The sequence below is a fragment of the Schistocerca americana genome, chromosome 3 (assembly GCF_021461395.2).
Source record: "Schistocerca americana isolate TAMUIC-IGC-003095 chromosome 3, iqSchAmer2.1, whole genome shotgun sequence".
NCBI lineage: Eukaryota > Metazoa > Arthropoda > Insecta > Orthoptera > Acrididae > Schistocerca > Schistocerca americana.
The window spans coordinates 453,976,185-453,999,336 of NC_060121.1; the positions used below are offsets into that span (position 1 = coordinate 453,976,185).

At 43.1% G+C, this 23,152-nt stretch overlaps 1 protein-coding gene across 1 annotated transcript in view; it reads left to right on the forward strand.

Moving 5' to 3' along the window:
• Window positions 1-16,490, forward strand: part of LOC124606765 (alanine--glyoxylate aminotransferase-like) — a 102,613-nt gene extending 86,123 nt beyond the window's left edge. The window contains exon 7 of the mRNA XM_047138820.1: window positions 15,918-16,490. Within this exon, the coding sequence (XP_046994776.1) occupies window positions 15,918-16,068 (151 nt within the window). The 3' untranslated portion in view covers window positions 16,069-16,490. The remainder of the gene's footprint in view (window positions 1-15,917) is intronic.
• Window positions 16,491-23,152: the final 6,662 nt, after the last annotated feature.

The following is a 23,152-nucleotide window of genomic DNA, read 5'->3' on the forward strand; positions in this document are numbered from 1 at the left end:
CTCTTGGGAAAAATTATGGCTGTAGTTTCCCCTTGCTTTCAGCCTATCGCAGTACCAGCACAGGAAGGCCATTTTGGTTAGTGTTACAAGGCCAGATCAGTCAGTCATCCAGACTGTTGCCCCAGCAACTACTGAAAAGGCTGGGCCCCTATTCAGGAACTGCTCTGACCCGTAGGACACCAGTTTTCTTTCTCCTGATAACAATGTTCTCCTGAGTAGTCCCCGCCAGGGGATCTTAATGGGGAACTATTTTACCTCCAGAATATTTTACCCAAGAGGACGCCAATGTTTTCAGCCTTTTGCAGTATCAGCACAGGAAGGCCATTTAGGTTAGTGTTACAAGGCCAGATCAGTCAATCATCCAGACTGTTGCCGGTGCAGCTACTGAAAATGCTGGTGCCCCTCTTCAGGAGCCACGCGTTTGTCTGGCCTCTCAACAGATACCCCTCCATTGTGGTTGCACCTATGGTATGGCTATCCATATCACTGAGGTACGTAAGCCTCCCCACCAACGGCAAGGTCCATGGTCCATGGGGGGGGGGAATTCAAGTCATAATCTATACATATATGAGGACATGGCAGTCAGATTTCCAGATATGTGTAACATTCTGTTCGAGAGAAGTGATACAAAGTCAAAACTACAATATTACAACACTAAACTATAGAGATAAGTGAAGAAGCAATGTAAATTACTAGAATTACAAATCGCCTGTTTACATCTATAAAGTCGCACCTTCAAAATCATTAAAAGAGAAGGAAAAATATTCAGAGCCTAAGTGTGCAATGATGAGTGAAAAGACTCAAGAAACTCACAATGACGGGTACTGACCAAAAGAATTGATGTAGTTGACAGATGTTTGAGTTCATTACGCAGCACCTATGATCTCTTGTAAGTCGACTGGACCAACAAGAGTGCAGCCATACAGGAATGTGGAAGTGGATCCACCCACATCTTTCAGTTTCCTCCCTAGATTTCTCATCACACGCTCCAACAAAAAGGTAACTTTCTCCCTAGCTTTCACATTGAATACTGAAACATTGTTTTGTGTACTAAGTATGCTGTTCAACACCTCCCTCACATCACACAGCATTTGTTTTGCCTATCTATATTGCAAAATAAGTACATAGGGTTCACGCCAGAATGGATTAAAAAGTGTTCAAATATATGGTATGTGGCCTCGATAGGTCATATCGACCATGAAAAACATGAGATCGGACATTCGAGCCTCCATGTATTTTCTAAGAGTCTGCATTGATGTCTCTTGCTGTTATTGTGTACGACTACTGTGGAAATGTGTATTTATGTTCAGATATTTGAGGGACAGTTTGTTCAGTATACCTCTACGTGCACCTCGTTTCCATACTTGTGACCCTGAAGTTTGCACATCTTCTGCGACTACTGCACCAGGTGTTGTAGCATCAACAGGTTATGTGCATACCACCATGCACCAAACGCTTTGTTCGAAGATTTGGAAGCTCAACAACGATCGCTGAACCTGTTCATTCCTTCACCAATGACCAGTTTTACATTAATTCACAGCAATTTGTGATCTCCAGCCATGTTAACTTCAAACTTTGTCGCTTTACAATGATCAAGTGCTCCACCACTAACACAAACAATGGACTCAGGTTTCGTGTCACCAGACTGTGCTCACCGACATGTTAAGTTTGAAGTGAACAATATTCAGGACTATGTACCTACTGATCGATTGTATAATGCTCAAAGTGATCTGCACCTGTACATGTACTTTGACTCTCAATGGGCTGCAACGACAGTTACTGTGGTGCCATGTGCAGCATCGCCATTACCGCAAAATGCACCCGGCCGCTATCAACCATGACCTGGTCCAGTATTGCCTCATTTGCAAACTAATCAAGGACATTTTAGTGCACATAACTCTCCATACTCACCCCCCAGACTGGTCGCTCAAGTTTTCGACCATGTTGGGTCGAGTGCATCATTTGGTGTTTTGCCTTCCAATGGTGTCGTACCACACTGAAGTGACTTTCCACAAGTTCCACCAGTCATTTACAGTCTGACCTCACGGGGTGTATCTTCAACGTGCGCAGAGAACTCAAAAAACTTTTGTCATACAAGTAACCAACGCACACCCTCCTGCCCCCCCCCCCCCCCTCCCCCCTCTTCCCACAGCACTCGCAGGGGGCCCCAGTTCCGGCCGCTCAGCTGCTCACCAGTCCCACAGCACTGCCTATGTCTGCTGTGCTGGCCTCCCACGTTATTTTCGAGGTGGGTCAATTCAAATCAGTGCCTGTAGCCTATGGCCCAGTTTACGGGATCCCAACACCTACTGCACAGCTGCCCGTTCCCACAGTACCAACCGTGTCAGCAGTGTGGTGTTTTCACGACACATCAAGGACAATCCAGCCCACGGCTGGTACGGACATTTTTGCCAAAAACACACCCGCGCCTACCATGCCAGCCTGCTGTATAGCCTCTCCTGTCACAGACCAGATGGTTTTCCAAGAGACACCAAATCCGCCTTTGTCCCCACCTCCAACTCGTCTGCCAAAGCTGCCGCCCTTATACGAGTACAACCCGGTGTCATCGTTTGTGCTTGTCGAGCATCTTTTCAAGTTGCATCACCTACCCGACTACAACTCTAAATTCCTGTGACTCGTCATGCACCTCTTTGATCTTTCAGACTTAACTTGTGATCTACTCCTCTCGCCACTGCCTCCACCAAAATACGAGTTCATGAAGAAGATGATCATTGAATGACTTGCCTGCTCACCACAAGAGTTAATCAGCAAGATCTTGTATGAGGAACACCTGGGGAACCGAACTCCATCACAATTCTGGCTTCACCTTCGGTTACTTGTGAGTGAGCATACTGTGCCGGATGTCACTCTGTGGGCAGTGTGGTCTGCCAAGCCGCCTACTGACCTACAGATCCACCTGCTACCATACTCCTTCGAATCAATTGGCTCTCATCTCTCCATCACAGACCAACTGTATTCATTGCTATGACAACACCAGCCAGCTCATCACTCACCGTCAGTTGGCACAACTGCTCCCACTTACCGGCCATCTGCTGGCAGAGACAGGGCTCGCTCTGCCTCCATGCCTTCTACATCACCTGGGAGCATCCACTCGCTCTCTCCACCATTGGAGCACTCCAGGATTGCCCACACACCATATGTGCTGGTATCCATGCCAGAACAAATCGACGAGGACAAGCCTCCTCTGCTGCCGCAGTCGCCACCACCACTACATCCAGCTCATCCATACAGCTGGTACCACAAGGTTTTTGGAAGGATGCTAAGAAGTGCCGGTTACCTTGCCAGCACCCAAACGCCAAACTGCAGGACTTAAAAGACTCTGAGTCCTGTGGGGAACTTCACAGGTGTCCTCATACATTGCACTCTGTCCACTCGTCTGCCCTGCTGAGTGGTCGTTTGTGTGTGACTGACATTTCGTCATGGATCACTTTCCTAGTCGACAGTGGTTCTGATGTGTCCATCATACCTACATCGATGGCTGCCCCGTTTTCCCACCAATGAGGTCACTTCTACGAGCTGTCAACACATCAACATTACAATACTCAGGTGCTGTCAAAGCTACAGTGCACCTATCTCATTCTCTGTGTTTTCCGTGGACTTTCTACACTGCCGACATTGATGAACAAGTTCTCAGTATGGATTTTTTGTCCCATTACAAGCTCTCTCCGAACATAGTTCAGGGCTCAGTATTACACCATGCCACTAACACTCAGGTACTGTGCTCCCACACTTATGTTCCCCACTCTGCTTCTCTCACGACATGTGAGATAGTATGTGAGTGCTTCACCTTCACAGATGACATTGTGACCTGTGTAACTAATCTGCTGTCAGAATATGACTCGGAGGCACAACTCTGCCGGGACAATGATGAGCTGAAACAATGCATCGCACACACCTACAATGAGCTCGTCACAGCTCGTAACTCACTGCTAAAACTGCAGTCCACAGTTCCGCCACCTAAGCGAGCTTCTCCGGCTGACACCAGCTATGGCACTCATCAGGTTAGTCCAAACACATTAATCATGTGTGACGATTCGCGTCCGGGAGACTCCGCACCCCTGACGTGCTCATTATTTTCAGTGCCTTGTGTTTCAAACAGTGCTTCTAAGGACAGTCACATGCATGACATGACCATGCGCACTGCGCAAGCAACTGCCCTGCGTGTTGATAAACATTCCCCCTCTCTCGCGTGCCAGCCATGTGACTCAGAGACCATCACTGTTCCACGCACGATGCCAATGCCGCTCTCGTCTGTGCCGGTTATCAAGTGCAAGGTTGACAGCAGACACTCACTGCTCTCTCTGACACACTCTGTGCTGCGCACACAGGTGCCCTCTCAACACAAGCACACAGTGCACTCAGGTACTAGGCATGTGACTTTCGGGCTGCCCTTTCCCACTCGCGCTAATGGCTATGCCTCGTAGTGCCCTACTTGTCCAAAAACTTCACGTCAGGACGATGATCAGTTTCATGTGCAGTTCTCAGTTTCTTCTGTCGCTGACAGAATGATGCACAAGATAGTTACCACTGCCAGCTCTCCTATTAGGCACAAGGTTAGATGCCTCAACCCTATTAAGTTGCCCTCGGCCCGGCAGCAAATTAATGAACTTTTGGAGGCAGGTATTCTGCAACCATCAGACAGCAACTGGTCTTCACCGATTCACCTCGCCCTCAAACACGATGGTTCTTTCCACATGTGCAGTGATTACAGACGTCTAAATGCTTGTACCCTCACGGACAATTACCTCGTGCCTAACACACATGATTTCACTCATATGTTATCAGCCTCTACAATCTTCAGTGTTATTGACTGTAAAAGTGCCACGACACTCCCGGAGCACCGGAAGACATCCCTAAAACAGCTATTATCACACCGCTTGGTTTGTTCCAATACAACTTCATGCCATTCAGCCTGAAAAATGCGGCGTAAACATGGCAGTGGTTAATTGACTCCATCTTACGGCAGTTCGAGATTTGATTTGCATATCTGGATGACACACTCATTTTCAGCAAGTCAGCTGAAGAACATAAAAATCATTTATCCATGGTCCTCCAGACCTTGAACTCCAATGGCGTCGAGGTCAACAAAGACATATTCCAATTGCACCAGCCTTCCGTCACTTTCCTGGGTTACACCATCTCCACTGACAGAATACAGCCCCCCAAATCTTGCGTGCAGCCCATCACATCAATGTCGCCCCCTTCTACTTACAAAGAACTCTGACATTTCCTGGGCACAATAAATTACTACCGCCAGCACCTGCCCTGTTCCACCGCCGTGCGGGCCACACTGAAAGATTCACTGTCTGGTAAAGAGCCTTCAGGACTCAACCCATTCAATGGACTGCACCTATGCTGGAGGCCTTCAGTGCACTAAAGACTTTTTTAGCTCTGCAATCCCCCCCCCCCCCCCCCCTCCAGGTCCCACCCCCTCGGCATTTCCACCACTTTGATCTAGTCTCCCAATTCACAACCGACGTTTGCTGCATCAAAGACATGGATAAAATTGCCACAGATTTTTTCTCGTGGATCAATGCTATTTTGTGCATCATAGACCTATCCAACCTGGCCACCCTACAAGCCTCCGATGAAGAGTGTCAAGCTCTCCTCACGGACCCTCAAACATCCCTTGTGTTTACCAAAGCTACGAGTAAATTCCCCAGCATTGTGGACGATGTGTGGTGCGACTCTTCTACCGGTACCCTATGCCCGTTGCTCCTGCCCCCTCCCCCCCCCCCCCACCCCCCTCCCCCCTGCACCAGTAGGCCTTCGACATGTTGCATAATCTCGGTCACCCTGGTGTCCACACCAGTACACAGCTCGTCTCCAAGCATTTCGTTTGGAAAAATATAAAATGGGACTGTCAGACCTGGGCACACAGATGCATCCCCTGTCAATGCAAAAATATTGGACACCACACTGGGCAGCTTCGACATTCCCCCAGGACAATTTCGCCACGTACATATCGATATTATCAGTCCTTTTCTACCGTCGGAGGGCCACAGATACATTCTATCCACAATTGACCACATGTCCTGCTGGGTAGATGCAGTTCCTTTACCGAACATCATGGCTGAGACTGTGACCAAGGGTTTCATCTACTCTTGGATTGCAAGGTTCGGATGTCTGACCACCATCACCACTGACCAGGGTCTGACATGGCTCGGCAGTTTGAGTCTTCCCTGTGTACCATTTTACGTGACATCTGTGGGATAAAGAAAATTCATACCACAGCCTACCACCCACAAAGCACGGGCTGGTAGAACGATGGAACTGCACTCTGAAAACGACCCTCTGGTGCCACGACTGCCTCTGGTTTGAAGCCCTTCCATGGGTGCTCCTCAGCCTCTGCTCAACTTTCAAGCCTGTCTTACAGTGAACTACACTCCTGGAAATGGAAAAAAGAACACATTGACACCGGTGTGTCAGACCCACCATACTTGCTCCGGACACTGCGAGAGGGCTGTACAAGCAATGATCACACGCACGGCACAGCGGACACACCAGGAACCGCGGTGTTGGCCGTCGAATGGCGCAAGCTGCGCAGCATTTGTGCACCGCCGCCGTCAGTGTCAGCCAGTTTGCCGTGGCATACGGAGCTCCATCGCAGTCTTTAACACTGGTAGCATGCCGCGACAGCGTGGACGTGAACCGGATGTGCAGTTGACGGACTTTGAGCGAGGGCGTATAGTGGGCATGCGGGAGGCCGGGTGGACGTACCGCCGAATTGCTCAACACGTGGGGCGTGAGGTCTCCACAGTACATCGATGTTGTCGCCAGTGGTCGGCGGAAGGTGCACATGCCCGTCGACCTGGGACCGGACCGCAGCGACGCACGGATGCACGCCAAGACCGTAGGATCCTACGCAGTGCCGTAGGGGACCGTACCGCCACTTCCCAGCAAATTAGGGACACTGTTGCTCCTGGGGTATCAGCGAGGACCATTCGCAACCGTCTCCATGAAGCTGGGCTACGGTCCCGCACACCGTTAGGCCGTCTTCCGCTCACGCCCCAACATCGTGCAGCCCGCCTCCAGTGGTGTCGCGACAGGCGTGAATGGAGGGACGAATGGAAACGTGTCATCTCCAGCAATGAGAGTCGCTTCTGCCTTGGTGCCAATGATGGTCGTATGCGTGTTTGGCGCCGTGCAGGTGAGTGCCACAATCAGGACTGCATACGACCGAGGCACACAGGGCCAACACCCGGCATCATGGTGTGGGGAGCGATCTCCTACACTGGCCGTACACCACTGGTGATCGTCGAGGGGACACTGAATAGTGCACGGTACATCCAAACCGTCATCGAACCCATCGTTCTACCATTCCTAGACCAGCAAGGGAACTTGCTGTTCCAACAGGACAATGCACGTCCGCATGTATCCCGTGCCACCCAACGTGCTCTAGAAGGTGTAAGTCAACTACCCTGGCCAGCAAGATCTCCGGATCTGTCCCCCATTGAGCATGTTTGGGACTGGATGAAGCGTCGTCTCACGCGGTCTGCACGTCCAGCACGAACGCTGGTCCAACTGAGGCGCCAGGTGGAAATGGCATGGCAAGCCGTTCCACAGGACTACATCCAGCATCTCTACGATCGTCTCCATGGGAGAATAGCAGCCTGCATTGCTGCGAAAGGTGGATATACACTGTACTAGTGCCGACATTGTGCATGCTCTGTTGCCTGTGTCTATGTGCCTGTGGTTCTGTCAGTGTGATCATGTGATGTATCTGACCCCAGGAACGTCTCAATAAAGTTTCCCCTTCCTGGGACAATGAATTCACGGTGTTCTTATTTCAGTTTCCAGGAGTGTATATCAGAATTAACTTTTGGGGAGAACCCTGTCCTACCAGGGAAACTCATTCAGCCTCAGGTACCTGAAGATTTCCTCCCCCACCCGGATTTTGTAAGTCGCATGCACACTCACTTCAAACATGCGTGCCTATATCCAGCTATCAGCCACTGCCCGCTGGACACTTACATGCCAACCGCTCTCAACACTTGCTTCCATGTGATGCTGAGAGACGATTCAGTCTGACAACCTCTGCAACCACCTTACCTTGGCCACTTTAAAGTCCTCCGGCAGGGCGACATCATCATTAAAGACTCTCCGAAAACTGTTTCATTACACTGATTCAAATCAGCATTTATGGATCCCGACAGCCCCCTGCTGGCTCATTCAGATTCTTCTAATGACTCTCCTGCCAGCCTCTCTCCCACTGTGGAGTCCCACAATGTTTCTCCTTGGGCCACCATGCCGTTTTTATCACCTGACGCTTCCCCGTCACCATTTGCGGGTTTCTCGGATACTTCAACCTCCACCCCATGTGCGGGTTTCAGTGCTACCTCACCTGCTACGGAGACACCCTCTCCCATAGTCACCCTGCTCTGCAACGTACCCCCACACTGCGTGAGTGACATTTAAATCATAACTCTCGATGACCAAGTTCTCATTCTACTCACAGACACTGTGACCTTGCCACCCAACGACCAGTTAAACTTCAGTGTTGCGCATAGCCTCACCCTCCCTTGTGAGTGCGATGCGATGACAATCAACACCTTCATCTCACCGGATGGCTTGGTTACCATCAGGGCTGGCCACACCTACACTCCACCATCCACTGTTCTGCCTGCCTGCTCACGGGCCAGCCGCCACATCATCCACTCTCACTGGCTCAACAACTTCGAGGTGGTTCTGGCTCCCGTTGCTCTGCCTCCGCACCCTGCTGCGGTTGAGGTAGAGGTCCTGGTCATGCGTCTACCATCTCGTACTTCCACCAACAGCATCAATGCCCACACTGTCTCCAGACAAGACTCACCTTTGGTACCCCGTAATGTGGGGGGGGGGGGGGGGGGGGGAGGCTGTGTGTCGTCAATAGGTCATATCGACCATGAACAACATAATCTTTGACTGAGATTGGACATTCAAGCCGCCATGTATTTTCTAAGAGTTTGCATTGATGTCTCTTGCTGTGTACATGTGTACGCCTACTGTGGAAATACATATTTATGTGCAGATATTTGTGGGACAGTTTGTTCAGTATACCTCGACATGCATCTTGTTCCCATAGGTACATTAATAAACAGAACTAAATACAATGAAAAAATGAACTAGTAAGGTAATATACACAGATATATTAAAAATGTCTCAAAGTAACATTTACTTAGCAATTAGCAAATTAGAAAAAATTATGTACACAAGCAAGAGAAGTTGTACTATCCTGATGCAGCGTCCAATAAATGCCTACAAAATGAGGCATGGACCATAGTCCACAATGTACCAACATAAGAATTCTGTGTTTGACATACATATGTGTTTGGTTTGACCATATGAAACTTTAAGAAACTATTCCTCATATTTACAATACACATGAATAAAACGAGTCTTCTTCACTCAGTTTATCACAACACCCATGACTTTACCCAAAAGAGTTCATGACAATTAAATTTAATTATTTTCTGCAGAGTACACAGGAATAATAATAATAATGACCACTAACAGCATTCTAAAATAAGAAATTTATTACTAGGTATTTAATGGCATTTTCCTATTTCAAAACTGTGAATGGATCTACCCATTTAGTCACAAGGTATATATGTATAAAATTATAAAGCACAAATCTATTATAAAACAGAATTACATAGTTGTATGTACTTGCAAATGTAGTGTGGCATAGATTTAAACTCAGCCTGTAGATAAGACAGAACTTAAGAAATCACACCACCTTACACACTACAATCCTGACAAGAGAGAAAGGAAAAAAAAAAAAAAAAAAATATGAATCATGTCTATAGGCATTCAATTCAGTGATATTGTGTAATCCAGCCAACTTCTTAAATTTAGAATACACGAATCTGTATGCATTAGGATGCAGAGATTCAAGAATTTCAAATAGTCCTATATAAATATTGAAAAATTTATTTATCTCAGATATCTACACTTAGATTTTTTTTTTGGTGTTCACCATTGCAAGATCTGCCTTTATCATCATGTCTCTGCTTTCTCCTAACACCCTGCTTGTTCATCATCTCCCTGACACACTCTTCTCTCTCTTGTGGTGATAGAATTTTACATGGTGGAAACTCAACATTCTAAGAAATAAAGTTAGTTGGTCGTGATTTCAAATGGTGAAAAACCTGTTGAAGAATGTTGTAAGCTGTTCATAATATCCTCAAAATCACTGACATAATCTATGCAACTGGTATGATTCTTACTACAATAAGTTCTAAACAGTCTTCCAATTTCTCTCATATATCTTGCTGCAGGATTACTCAATGGATGGTACACAGAGATTAGAACAAACCTTATTTTTGCATGATCAACAAAATCTTTCCAAAGTTCTGATGTAAATTGAGAACCATTGTCAGATAAAATTGTTTTACGAATACCACCTGATGAAAAAATGTGTTCTCAAACTTAGAAATGATTTACTTACTGGTAGATTTATTAAGAGGAAACAGCCTTATGAACTTAAAAAATATACCAATGACCACAAAAATATAACAAAATCCATTGCTAGACTTAGGCAAAGGTCCATAAATGTCCACAGACACAAAATCTATGTTACTATTAGGCAGTATGTTTTGCATTTAACCTCTACTTGTTTGATTACTTACCTTCACTCTTTGAAATCTGTCACAGCTGGCATTCTTCTTCTTGACTCTCCTTCCTGTATTATAAAAATAGATGTTTTTCTGAATCTTTTGTGTACAGAAGGTTGATCCTCAATGACCAAAACTCTCATGTGTATAAGTAATTAAAGTATCAATACATTGTTCCGACCAACATAGTTTCCAGTCATCTGAGTCAGTCTTGTGCTCCTGAATAAAATACCTTTGTGTATCTTACAAATTGTTCTGTCTTTTCTCTTCCTTTCTTAACCAACAGATCTTAACCAATTGCCAGTTTTGATCATGATTCTGATACTTATGCATGCCTTCACAAATTTTCAAGTTCTCTTTTTCCTCTTTCATTCCTCTCAAATACATAATTTTAAACTCTTTCTCTCCTCCTCCAAAGTTGTTTGATGATTCACTCCCTAAAGGTAGCCTAGACAAAGCATCGGCAACTGCATTGTGCCCTTAGTGTATCTGATTTCATAATTGAACTGCTGTAAAAACAATGCCCAGCAAGTAATTCTATTATGGTACAGCTTACACACCTGGAGATAACATAATGCTTTGTGATCAGTACAGATGAAGACTTTGCGGGCTAGTAAATAATTCAGAAACTTGAACGCACAGTGTACAGCCAAAAGTACTTTCACAGTTACAGTGTATGTCTTTTCATGTTTCTGCAAAACTCAACTAGCCAATGCAAGAGAAAGAGATCTATGCTCAAAAACACCTTCAACTTCAACCTCCTGAAATAATGAGTAGCCAAACCAACATCACTGCTGTCTGTCATAACACAAAAAGGAAGGGATAAATCTGGTCTGAACAATATCTGACTGACATAACTGTCCTTTGATCTCATCAAGAGCATCCTGCCATTGCCGATTCCAATCCCAAACAGTATTCTTCTTCAAAAGTTCACACAGGCATGAAGCATTCAAAGCTTGGCTGCTACAAAATTTTCTGTAGGATCCCTTTAACCAAAAACTAGTTTGTGTAATTAATAATAGAAATTTTAAGCATGCTAAATAATTTTTAGTTATGTTTCTACAAAAAAAAAAAAAAAAAAAAAAAAAAAAAAAAAAAAAAAATAAATTAAATAACAGTACATTCAGTTATCGATTGTAACATCAAAATAAATTTGTTCTTTTTCATAAATTTTAGCTTGAAATATAACATGTTGTGTAAAAAATTAAATGAAATTTTTCAGAAAAGCAGCTGAGATAATATTGACCTGTCCAAAATTCTAAAAATAATACTGGCATTAACAATTACTGTTGAGGAAAAGTAATGCTAGAGGAGGGTGTCTCATTAGACTCTGCAGCATAGGTCACCAACAAATGCCTGTGTTGCAGTGCTCAGCTCAGAAATAAACTCGTTTGAATCCTGGTGGTAGATGAAGTTTTCACTGCCAGTATTTGGCTGGCGGAGGGGGAGAGGTGGTGACGTAAAGTTCCTGATCACCAGTCTTTTCACCAATATCCTGGATTAAATTCCAAACTTCTCTGCAGTGTCTCATGAAGTGAGAGCTTGTCTACAACCACTTGACTACTCTGCAATTCACAATCAATTGTCTGGCAGACAGTCTGATGTGATCTGTTGATGTGATGAGGTTGTTAAGTTTGGCAGCGCTGTTGGTGCTATTCAAGAGGTGTAGGCTATGTGCTAGCACCAGGTTTCACTCTCTCCCCTCTCTCATCTCCATCATACAACACAAACATAATACTGCACTATCACACATCCATTAAATTCGCATACACTCTATGGTTATGTACACAATGCAGCTCTCACATATCCACAAGGAAAGGGGCCAATGTGCGCAGGGGAAGAAAACACTTTCTGACAGTTGGCTGAACACACCTCATGTGATATCCCAGGCTACAATGTCATATGACATATAATACGTTTACACATGTACCTTTTGTTAACCCAATGATGCAAACATTTGCAGCTATATGTTAACTTTCAGAAAAATGCATGAAATTATTAACTTTCGTTAGACAGATGTAACAATTAATTTTTTAGATGGGAAATTAGTAACTGTCTTCATCATAATCTTGTCACATATCTGATTGCAATAGTAGTGTTTGGAACTTAGTCTAATGCATTTTGGTATTTATTGTTCTTTCTTAACTGTGTGGTTCCATAAGTAAAGAAGTAGTTGTACCCCTGACATTTCACTGCTTAACCATCTTAGACCTGGATTTTTTCTGAAGGAAAGAAAATTTTTCTTTATGTGGTAATGCTCTTAGGCTAATTTTTAATGATTTTAGATGCAGATTTATACACAAATATGTACCCGTTTTCAAAACAAACTTTGTTCACTTGCCTTCATTTTATGGTCTAAAATAACTAATTATGAAATATTTTCCATTATAGTAAACAGTAATATGATCATTAAATTAATTATCATGCAAAAAACAACAACAATATAAAAATACACAATGGAATGTAGTGAACCAAACACATCCGCGTATTCTGGTGGTCACAAGCTGCTGCGCACTGCTGCACTGACTTGCTGATATTTCCATAGTGATGTCCAACAGTTGGCTACTCTTGCACATGATGAGAAGGCTGAACATTCACAAATGTGTACTTCAGGTTTCCATTTGGAAAAAATACTTATGTAACAGCTGCGACACGGTAAAAGTTAATGTACACATTTGTAACCAGAGGGTCTGAAAATGTTAACATGGATAGCATATTCTTGATCATTTTGCATCATATTGGTATAATTTAAAGTAGTTTCTTGCCCAACATACCTGAAATTTGCAATGTTGCTGTTGTTACTGATAAAGGCAGCAAGGATATTTTACAGTTTACTACAGCACACACTCCTCGTAACGACAACTTAAACCGAGTTAACAGAATATACAAAGGCACTTTTAAATAATTTGGTTAACACTGCATAGCTTACTGGTAACTTAATACTGACGTGCCCCAATGGAGTACGCTATTCCATCTTTGTTGCAGCTTGACAACCAGAAGGTTTCTTGATGTTGTGAAGTATTGTTTTTGATTGTTAGCTCTAGGATACAGTGGAACTTATTGTTTGAACCGAGTCCTGATTTGCATTGTTGCAGCTATCTATGTTTATAAATATAACTGTTTCATCCTTCTTTTTTAAGAGCTACTTTGGATAAGGTTCTGTCCTTGCCAGGAAGTGAACTAAGTGATAGATGGGAAAAAGAAGTGCAACTTGACATAATGCAAATTGTGGAAAACTATTTATCTTTTTTTTTTTTTTTTTTTTTTTTTTTCATGGTGGCTGTGGTGATCTAGTGGGTAGTGCACTGGACCTAGACTCTGGAGGTCCTGGGAACACAGGGTATATGTGGCCATTTTTCCTCATTCCAATCCCTACACAATAGTCCCAGGTTCACTCAGCCTGCTGTCCATATGACTACCAAATATCATCAACACCATCAACATTTGTCTTCAAATAACAGCCACAGTCTCCAACGATGTCATCGTATGACAAAATCATTTCTGGGGCTAATAGGCTGCTGTGCTGAAGGATTCATCACCTCTCTCCTCCTAGTGCTACAGTGAATAGTCAGGACAACAGTCCAGTCATGGGCTTTTGCCACAGATTTTACCTTTATTACTGTTTCAAAGAATTTCTCATTTACACTACCACAGTCATTGGCAATGGGTTGCACCTTCTGTACTAGGAAGAGATGAGCCACATGATCTATCATATATCAAGGGTTCAGACAGTTTTGAAGGATTAACTCCAGAGTGGAATGTTCTCTGTATAACTCAACATTTTAAATCAAATACGAAAGAAAATTTTGTTATAATACTGGAACAAGGACAAGAAACTTACTGTCTTTGGAACGATCCTTGGCCTTAATCGACCTAGCATTCACACTCTTCTGCTATCTCACATTTAAGGATTTTCCTTATATAGACACACACTGAAGTGGAAAAGAAACTGGTATAGGCATGCATATTCAACTACAGAGAGATGTAAACAGGCAGAATATGGCACTGTGGTTGGCAACACCTATATAAGACAACAAGTGTCTGGCGCAGTTGTTAGATCGGTTACTGCTAGGTCATCAAGATTTAAGTGAGTTTGAATGTGGTGCTTTAGTTGGTACCCAGGCTATGGAACACAGCATCTATAAGGTAGTGATGAAGTTGAGATTTTCCCATGTGACCGTTTCACGAGCATACCGTGAATATTAGGAATCCAATACAACATCAAACCTCTGAAATCGCTGCTGGTGGAGAAAGATCCTGCAAGAACAGGGCCAATGACAATTGAAGATAATCATTCAAAATGGTAAGAGTGCAACCCTTTAGCAAATTGCTGCAGATTTCAATGCTGGCCCATCAACAAGTGTCAGCATGTGAACCATTCAACGGAAAATCATTGATAAGGGCTTCCTGAGCTGAAGGCCTACTTGTGTGCCATTGATGACACAAAGCTTTATGCTTCGCCTGGGCCCGTCAACACCAACATTGGACTATTGATGACTGGAAACACATTGCCTGTTTGGACAAGTCTCGATTCAAATTACGTCGAACGGATGGGCGCATATGGGTATGGAGACAACCTCATAAATCTATGGATCCTGCATGTCAGCAGGGGACTGTTGAGGCTGGTGGAGGCTCTGTAATGGTGAGGGACTTGTGCAGTTGTAGTGATATGGGACCCCTGATATGTCTAGAAATGACTCTGACAGGTGACTTGTACTTTAGCATCCTGTTTGATCACCTGCATCCATTCATGTTCATTGTGCATTCCGAAGGACTTGGGCAATTCCAGTAGGGCAATGCAACACACTACAAGTCCAGAATTGCTACAGAGTGGCTCCAGGAACACTCTTCTGAGTTTAGACACTTCTGCTGGCTACCAAACTCCCCAGACATGAACATTATTGAGCATATTTGGGATGCCTTGCAACATGCTGTTCAGGAGAGATCTCCACCCTCTCATACCCTTACGGATTTATGGATAGCCCTGCAGGATTCATGGTGTCAGTTCCCTACAGCACTACTTCAGACATTAGTTGAGTCCATGCCATGTCATGTTGTGGCACTTCTGCATGCTGTGGGGGTCCCTACACGATATTAGGCAGGTGTACCCATTTCTTTGGTTCTTCGGTGTGTGTGTGTGTGTGTGTGTGTGTGTGTGTGTGTGTGTGTGTGTGTGTGTGTGTGTGTGTGTGTGCACATGCATGTGTGAGTGTACACCTTTCTTTTTGTTCCCTTAGTAGTAACAGTCATCCATATTTATAGGAATGTAAAAGTCTTACATAATTTTTTGTTATGTTACAGTTATAAAATGGATCTGCCTGGAGGAGCTGGCAAAACTGCAAGACAGCTACACAGAATTGGTCATATGGGAAGCAATGCAAACTCGTACACTGCTGATTTCACCCTGGAAGTCCTGAAGGATGCAATAGAACATTGCAAAATAAATGAATGATTTCAACAACAAAAGCCTTCTTGGGGGCAAGAACCTTTTCACATGCCAGTTTCAAATGATATCAGTGCAACAGCATGCCTTTTTGCCCATACTTTGCATCCATCTTCCTGACAGTAAAATAATGCAAATAAAAACCCACTGTTCCAAGCAGCAATTGATGAGTGCCAAAATCGAAGAGAGAGCTGTCTAGCACGTTTAATGTTTAGATGCAAAAATGAATGAAAGTGGACTCATTCAAGTAAATTATTTTGGAAAGCATTTACTTAACTTTTCCCTAGCTATTTACATCAAAAAATGTGTAAAAAAGCTGTGTGCTACCAAAGGAAAGACAGCCAGAACACTAAAATTATTTGATTCCCATCATAATGCTGTGGAGCAATTTTCAATCTTTGAGATTATTCCTCATTTATTTTGGCATGATATTAAAATAGAATGCTGTAGTTAAAAATTAAGAAAATCAAATAAATCATTTTACAAAAATATTCATCTCTTTGAAATACAAAAAATCCTCTACTGCCCCTACCATGATATAATTGCAGAGTTGGATCAGTGAAATGATGTAACTTTAAAAAAATGAACATATTAATTGTAATTGACACTTAATGAAACTATTTATATTACTAGCATGATGGCTGGACTAGACAAATTGTGCAAGCTAGATCATGCCACCTGTTTCAAAAAGTATTTACTGTTGCCATGTTGTAAACATGATAGTCGTATTCATATCTGCACTGGAAGACACTGAGTTAGTTACCTGTTAAAAAATGGAAACTCCAGGATGAAATAACAAGTATATGAATAGGATATGTTGCAACTCATCTCTTAGTGTAGGTTATGAGTGGCAGATAGGTACACTGAAAAAGACTACTAGATGTTATAAAACAAAACTGACACACACTCACAGAAGCACAATTCATGACAACAATATGAGAGGATAGATTGCTAATCCCCACATAGAGGAAGGCTGAATGGCAGATAAGCAAAACAACAATGTGAGGAAGATGCCTGTGCTTGTGTGAATGTGTGTGAGTTTTGTTCTCTGTATGTCTGATGAAGGATTTTGTCTGATAGCTAAATAATATTACCATAACCTGTGGTTATGTTTTTTAGCATAGTGGTCAACATGACTGGCTGTTGTGCTGTGGATCACTGTATCATATCCAGCAAACAGAAATTATTTGTTATTTACAATTTATGATTTCTAGAATGTTCTTAACACATCCTTTGCTTCTAAAGTTTGTATATTCTGGAATATTCAATGTCTGCATAAATAATGACATTCTCAAATATTCAGAGATTGTATAAGTAGCTGTATTCTCCACCCAGGAGGTCAGTCTTGTTGTGGCTCTACAATGGTGTCAGTAACAAACATGCTTTCAGTATTAAGTACTGAACTTCACTTATGACCCTGCCTTCAGATTTGGACTTGATTGTGGTTTACATATGACATTGGTGGAGACACTGCGTATTTCAAAACCACGAACATCTCGATCTACACAGTGTAGGTTAAAACAGTCTCCAACTAACACTGCATGATCAGGGTGTTTCTACACTACTGTGAGTAGACTTTCTTTGAATGGTTTTAAAACTTGCTGGCAGCAACTTCAACAGCGCCAATTGAAACAGCTGAGATGAAATGCTATAATGGAAATGATTGTTCATGGGGGATTGGGGGGGGGGGGGGGCTAATAAGTGACTCCGAAGTGTTTCAAAAATGGTTCAGATGGCTCTAAGCACTAAGGGACTTAACATCTGATTTCATCAGTCCCCTAGATTTAGAACTACTTAAACCTAACTAACCTAAGCTCATCATACACATCCATGCCCGAGGCAGGATTCGAACCTGCGACCGTAGCAGCAGTTCGGTTCCGGGCTGAAGCCCCTAGAAACGCTCGGCCACAGCAGCCAGCTCCGATTTAATTCCAGTGATCTTCTAGGTATGTACTTAGGCTGATTTTTTCCCCCATGATTTTGTCTACTCATCGTAGCTTTCATCTTACCAATAATTTATTAACTCTTATTCTTCCTCTGTTGTGGATGTGATCGACGTGTGCAGACTCAGGGCTACGCCTGCAACAACCACACCGCAATCTGACAAGATTATGATACGTTTGTCTATCCCTACACCTGCAAACATCATCATAGTCTGGTCCGTCATCATTTCTGTGGTATGGGCTGATGACACCTGCTCGTTTACTGATGCAGCTGCACGTTGGATTGTCTCACAATTGTCACCATATGACACTGCTTTGACACCACTCTGGACCTAACAGCAGCAGTACCCCTGTCCGCTGTTACTGTGGTTGCTAATACTTTTGGGGACAGGATTTCACCAGCCCTTATTGACACCATGAATGTGAGCTGCCAAGATCCTGTCACTTTCCTCGATACGCCATGGTGTTTTGGGGAGGGTGCTCCACAGAATCATTACCAACTAGCAGTATTAAGTGTAACACACCTCTATATTGTGATCTCCCGTCCCCCTTCCCCACCCCTGCCCCCAAAACAAGACAGTGACCCTGGCAAAGAAAAGAGCATCGTCGAAAGTTGAGGGATACCTGGTGCGACATCGCAGGGCGATTCAATCGTGGAGTGGCGTGGAAATTCTGTCAAAAGTGTCATATTCGGCCAATTTTCCGACATGCAGGAAAGTGAGTTGCTTAAGGCCCTCAGCCGTTTATTCCACCTTGATGTGCACTCACATGTCTACGATTCACTTAATGAGTGTCCAGTTTCATCTTTCTGTCAAAAGATATTGCCACTAGATTGTCCCGTACTAATGTCTGGAATCTCTATGAGAAGATTTATATGGCACTGCATCATCACTTTTGGCTAGGGATAGAATTACCCAAAACATGGCCAGTGTACAAGTAAATACGAAACATCTGATGTCCATGGGCATCTCGTTCCCCATAAAACTCCAAGACCTACAAAAGTCCGAGAGGCAGAACCCTGATTATTTAGTTCCTGTATACACGCTGGATGATGATTGTAGCAAACCAGAAGAAGATAACCTAGAGCACATTGCGCGGATCAAAGAAGTTACACATAAAGTAGATGGACACCTCCGCTTTTCAAAATTAGCGAGTCACCATTCGAAACAGGTAGATCTGTTTGCTATCCTCCAAGGGTGAGAAGCACCATTACTTGTGGATCAAAAGAATGTCCCACTTATTTTCCGCTCAATCAAAAAAAGTCATTTAAGTTTAAGAATGCCCACCACCAGAAGCGATGTCCCTTCCTTGTATACGCCGACTTCGAGTACCACCTAGCTCCTGTGGAGCATTGTGAAGACTACCCCCAATGCCTCCCTTTCATAGACAATATGCACTGTATGTGGCAGCGCAGCAACTTCTACGCCCATCTGACTCCAGTCACCATAAATTCGAATATATGTTTGGGATAACCCTACGAGGTGGTCGCTTTCTGAGCTCGAAAAACATATTTGGGAAGTTGATCGGATTTGTCACAACAACACCCCCATGACCATCCGGCAAGAGAATGGTGCATTTTGATCAAATTTGTGGACTCCCGTTCAATAGAAAAGCGGAAACCCCACATAAAGACTATTTTCATCCGACAGGGAGGCTCTGTGGCGCAGCTTACAACGCTTGCTACTTGAAGTACCAACAGCCACAGCGATAATCCACCTTCTTTAACAATTTGAAAGGGTGTGGTGCCCACTTTTGTTTTGAGAATGTGGGTGATTTTGGCTTGAAATATGATACGGTCAGTGTCATTCCTGATACCACTGTAAAGCAAATTTCTTTTTCCTAGTGAATCACATTAAAAATACTGTTCCGCTTTCCGGCATCACTACGTTTCGTGCACACATCTCTTCAGAAGCTTGCTGAGAGAATGCATCAGCAGGACATGTATATCACCAGAGCCGCATATCCTGAGTTTCAACTCATGATGACGAAGAGGGTCTTTCCAGATGAATACCTGGATTTGATGGAGAGACTCAATAAAACAACACTGCCTGACATAACCGAATTCTCCAGTAAACTGACACGCACTGGCGTAATGGAAGCTGAGTATGAGAACACGGCGAATGTTTGACAGGAGTTCGACATCTCTGATTTAGGAGAATGTGTTAAGATTATGGAGGAAGACTGATGTGCACTTCCTCGCAGACACCGTTTTTGAGAAATTCAGGAGTGCAAGCCTGATGCATACTTCCTGGATCCTGCCTACTATTACAGCATGTCAGGGGATTCGTGGGACAGGAAAATGTTAGTTTCAGGAAAGGGTTTCGGTAATCGGTGGCAGGAAGAGGGAAAGGGGGGTGGGACTAAGTCGACAGGTAGATGTGTGTGTTCTTAATGTAGACGTGATTTTCAAATTCTTGCTATCCGTGTAAACTGTAACTGAGGTAGAAATGCTTATCCAGCCCACCAGTGGCTAGAAAAGCATGGGTAACCTCCTGAATATCACACTGACACAGTGATGCTGACTGACAGAAGCAACTTTGAATGGCCTGGTTCGCATAAAGACAGTATTCGCCTTCATGTTCTGGATTTTGACACGTTGCAACATAGGAATTTTATGAGGTTAACAATGTTCTTATTGCGAGGGATCACTAAGTTCGAGATGTCATCACTTTATTATGCCAAAAACTAAAAACCAAACTCTGTCCGAACAGGTCATGGAAGGTCCAAACTACCGACCGTCCGCCGTGTCATCCTCAGCCCACAGGTGTCAGCGGATGCGGATATGGAGGGGCATGTGGTCAGCACACCGTTCTCCAGGCCGTATTCGGTTCACAAGACCGGAGCCGCTAATTCTGTCACGTGGCTCCTCAGTTTGCCTCACAAGGGCTGAGTGCATCCCCCCGGCCAACAGCGCTCCGCAGACCAGATGGTCACCCATCCAAGTGCTAACCCATCCCGACAGTGCTTAACTTCGTTGGTTTGACGAGAATTTACTGGGCCAAGTAAGTGTCAAAGGAGTCTAAAAGAGCAATTGTGATGGGTAGTTTTAATGACCGATATAACGTTTATTACGTTAGTCAGGTAACATTTAAAAATATATAGTTGCTGTAAGTGCTTAAATCAGTAAAATAAAATATTATAAGACATTGTCTTCACATATTACATGGAAGAAAAAAATCGTAAATATAAAAAACTACTTTTACATGTTGCTGAATGAGCTTTGCCTGAGACACTAAGGTTTTATAGGACAAGACCAAAACTTTATGAAGAAATGTACGAACACTATTTAAGTAATCAGTGAGGTATATGCATAAAATGTATATGCATAATATCTGTGTTTTTAATATTCTAAATTTCCACATAAGCATGTGAGCTTCCAAAACCTCCTCACTATACTAAACCGATATAACAGTTTCTCAGTTTAGTCGCAATTCCGTAGAAAGCGTACAGGTCACGTATAGTATAATTGGAAATGCCTTCCCAACCGAGACTGCGCTAATTTCGCTAATCCTTTCGTGGATTATCTTAAGGGATTGGTGCATAGGATTTTCTCCAAGTTGTTTTCTGTTAACCTCTCTTAGATGTAGGGCCTTGAAGCAGCTCTTGTAAGGTGCTGGATTCTTCAGAAGATGCAAGCAGGCTGCCTGTGATTATAAGTGGACGAGCAGGTAAATAATATACTTGAAATAAGTCCTGGATGCCATTTTGATAGTTGTATTAACAAACAGTAACAATTTAATATTTTGAAAGGAGTCCTCTCAAAAAGTTAATACTCGTAAAATTCAAGAGGATCGTGTGACCACTATTACACAAGAACAGGCTCTGAGTACACCCTGTCGCCGACTGGCGAGGTTGGTGTGCAGCTGAAATTTCTTGCTTACATGGTAACACTTCGTAGCTCTTTGTACATCTACGTTAAGTTAACAATATTCATTTGTCTACTGAATCAACTGGTAACTGCATACTGACATAATGGCATTAAAGCCCTGATGACCTATATGCTCTTCCTAGAATTTGCTATGTCAAAAATATTAAATAATAATCCCTATATATAAAAGGCAATGTCCTGACTGACTCACTCACTCATCATCGCTTAGCCCAACCCGCTAAGGACAGAAACCTGAAATTTGGAGAAGATGTAGATTTTGTACTGCGGGCGTCGTTTAAGTAGGGATTTTTTGAAATTCCAACCGTAAGGGGGTGAAATAGGAGGTGAAGGGCTTTTTGAAAAATGTTTCTATGAAGGCAGTTTTGAGGGTAGACCTACGAAAATTGCTATTTTTTTCTCGGTCAGAAATAAAGAAATATAGGTTTCAACATTTTTGGAAATTTAACGCTGTGGGAGTGAAGTAGTGGGTGAAAGACTTTTTTTAAAATTATATTATTATTAAAGGACTGATACGGTATCTTTAAAGCTACATCTATGAACAGTGGTTTTTGACAAATAAAAAAAGATACGTGTTTCAATGTTTTTGGAAATTAGGAGTGAAATAATGGATGAGGTTTTTATGAAATATTTTATTATCAAAGCTTTTTTAAGCTAAATCTATGAAAATTTAAATTTGGCTTCTCAGTTAGAAATAAAAAAATACATATTTCACTGTTTTTGGAAATTCACCACCAAGGGGAGTGAAATGGGGGACGAAAGTTTTTATGGAAATATTTCATTGTGCAAGCGTTTTTGAAGCTAAATGTATAAAAATTTGCATTTGACTTTTCTATTAGAAATGAAACGTACAAATGTCACTGTTTTTGGAAATTCAGCTCCTAAGAGGGTGAAACACGGAGTGAAACGATTTATGAAAATATTTCATTTTGAAAGAATTTTTAAAGCTAAATCTCTGCAAATTGGTGTTTGGCTTCTCGGTTAGAGACGATGAAATACGTGTTTCACTGTTTTTAGAAATTCAACCCCTAAGCGGTGAAGTAGGGTAAGACTGATTGACTGACTGGCCATTGCCCAGCCCAAACTGCTAAGGGCAGAAACTTGAATTTGGAAAGGGTGTGGATCTTATTCTGTAGGCATCATTTAAGAAGGGATTGTCCGAAATTCCACTCCTAAGGAGGTGAAATAGGGGATGAAAAGGTTTTTGGATGAATGTCGCTAGTAAGCGAATTATGAAGCTAGAACTACGAAAACTAGTATTGGT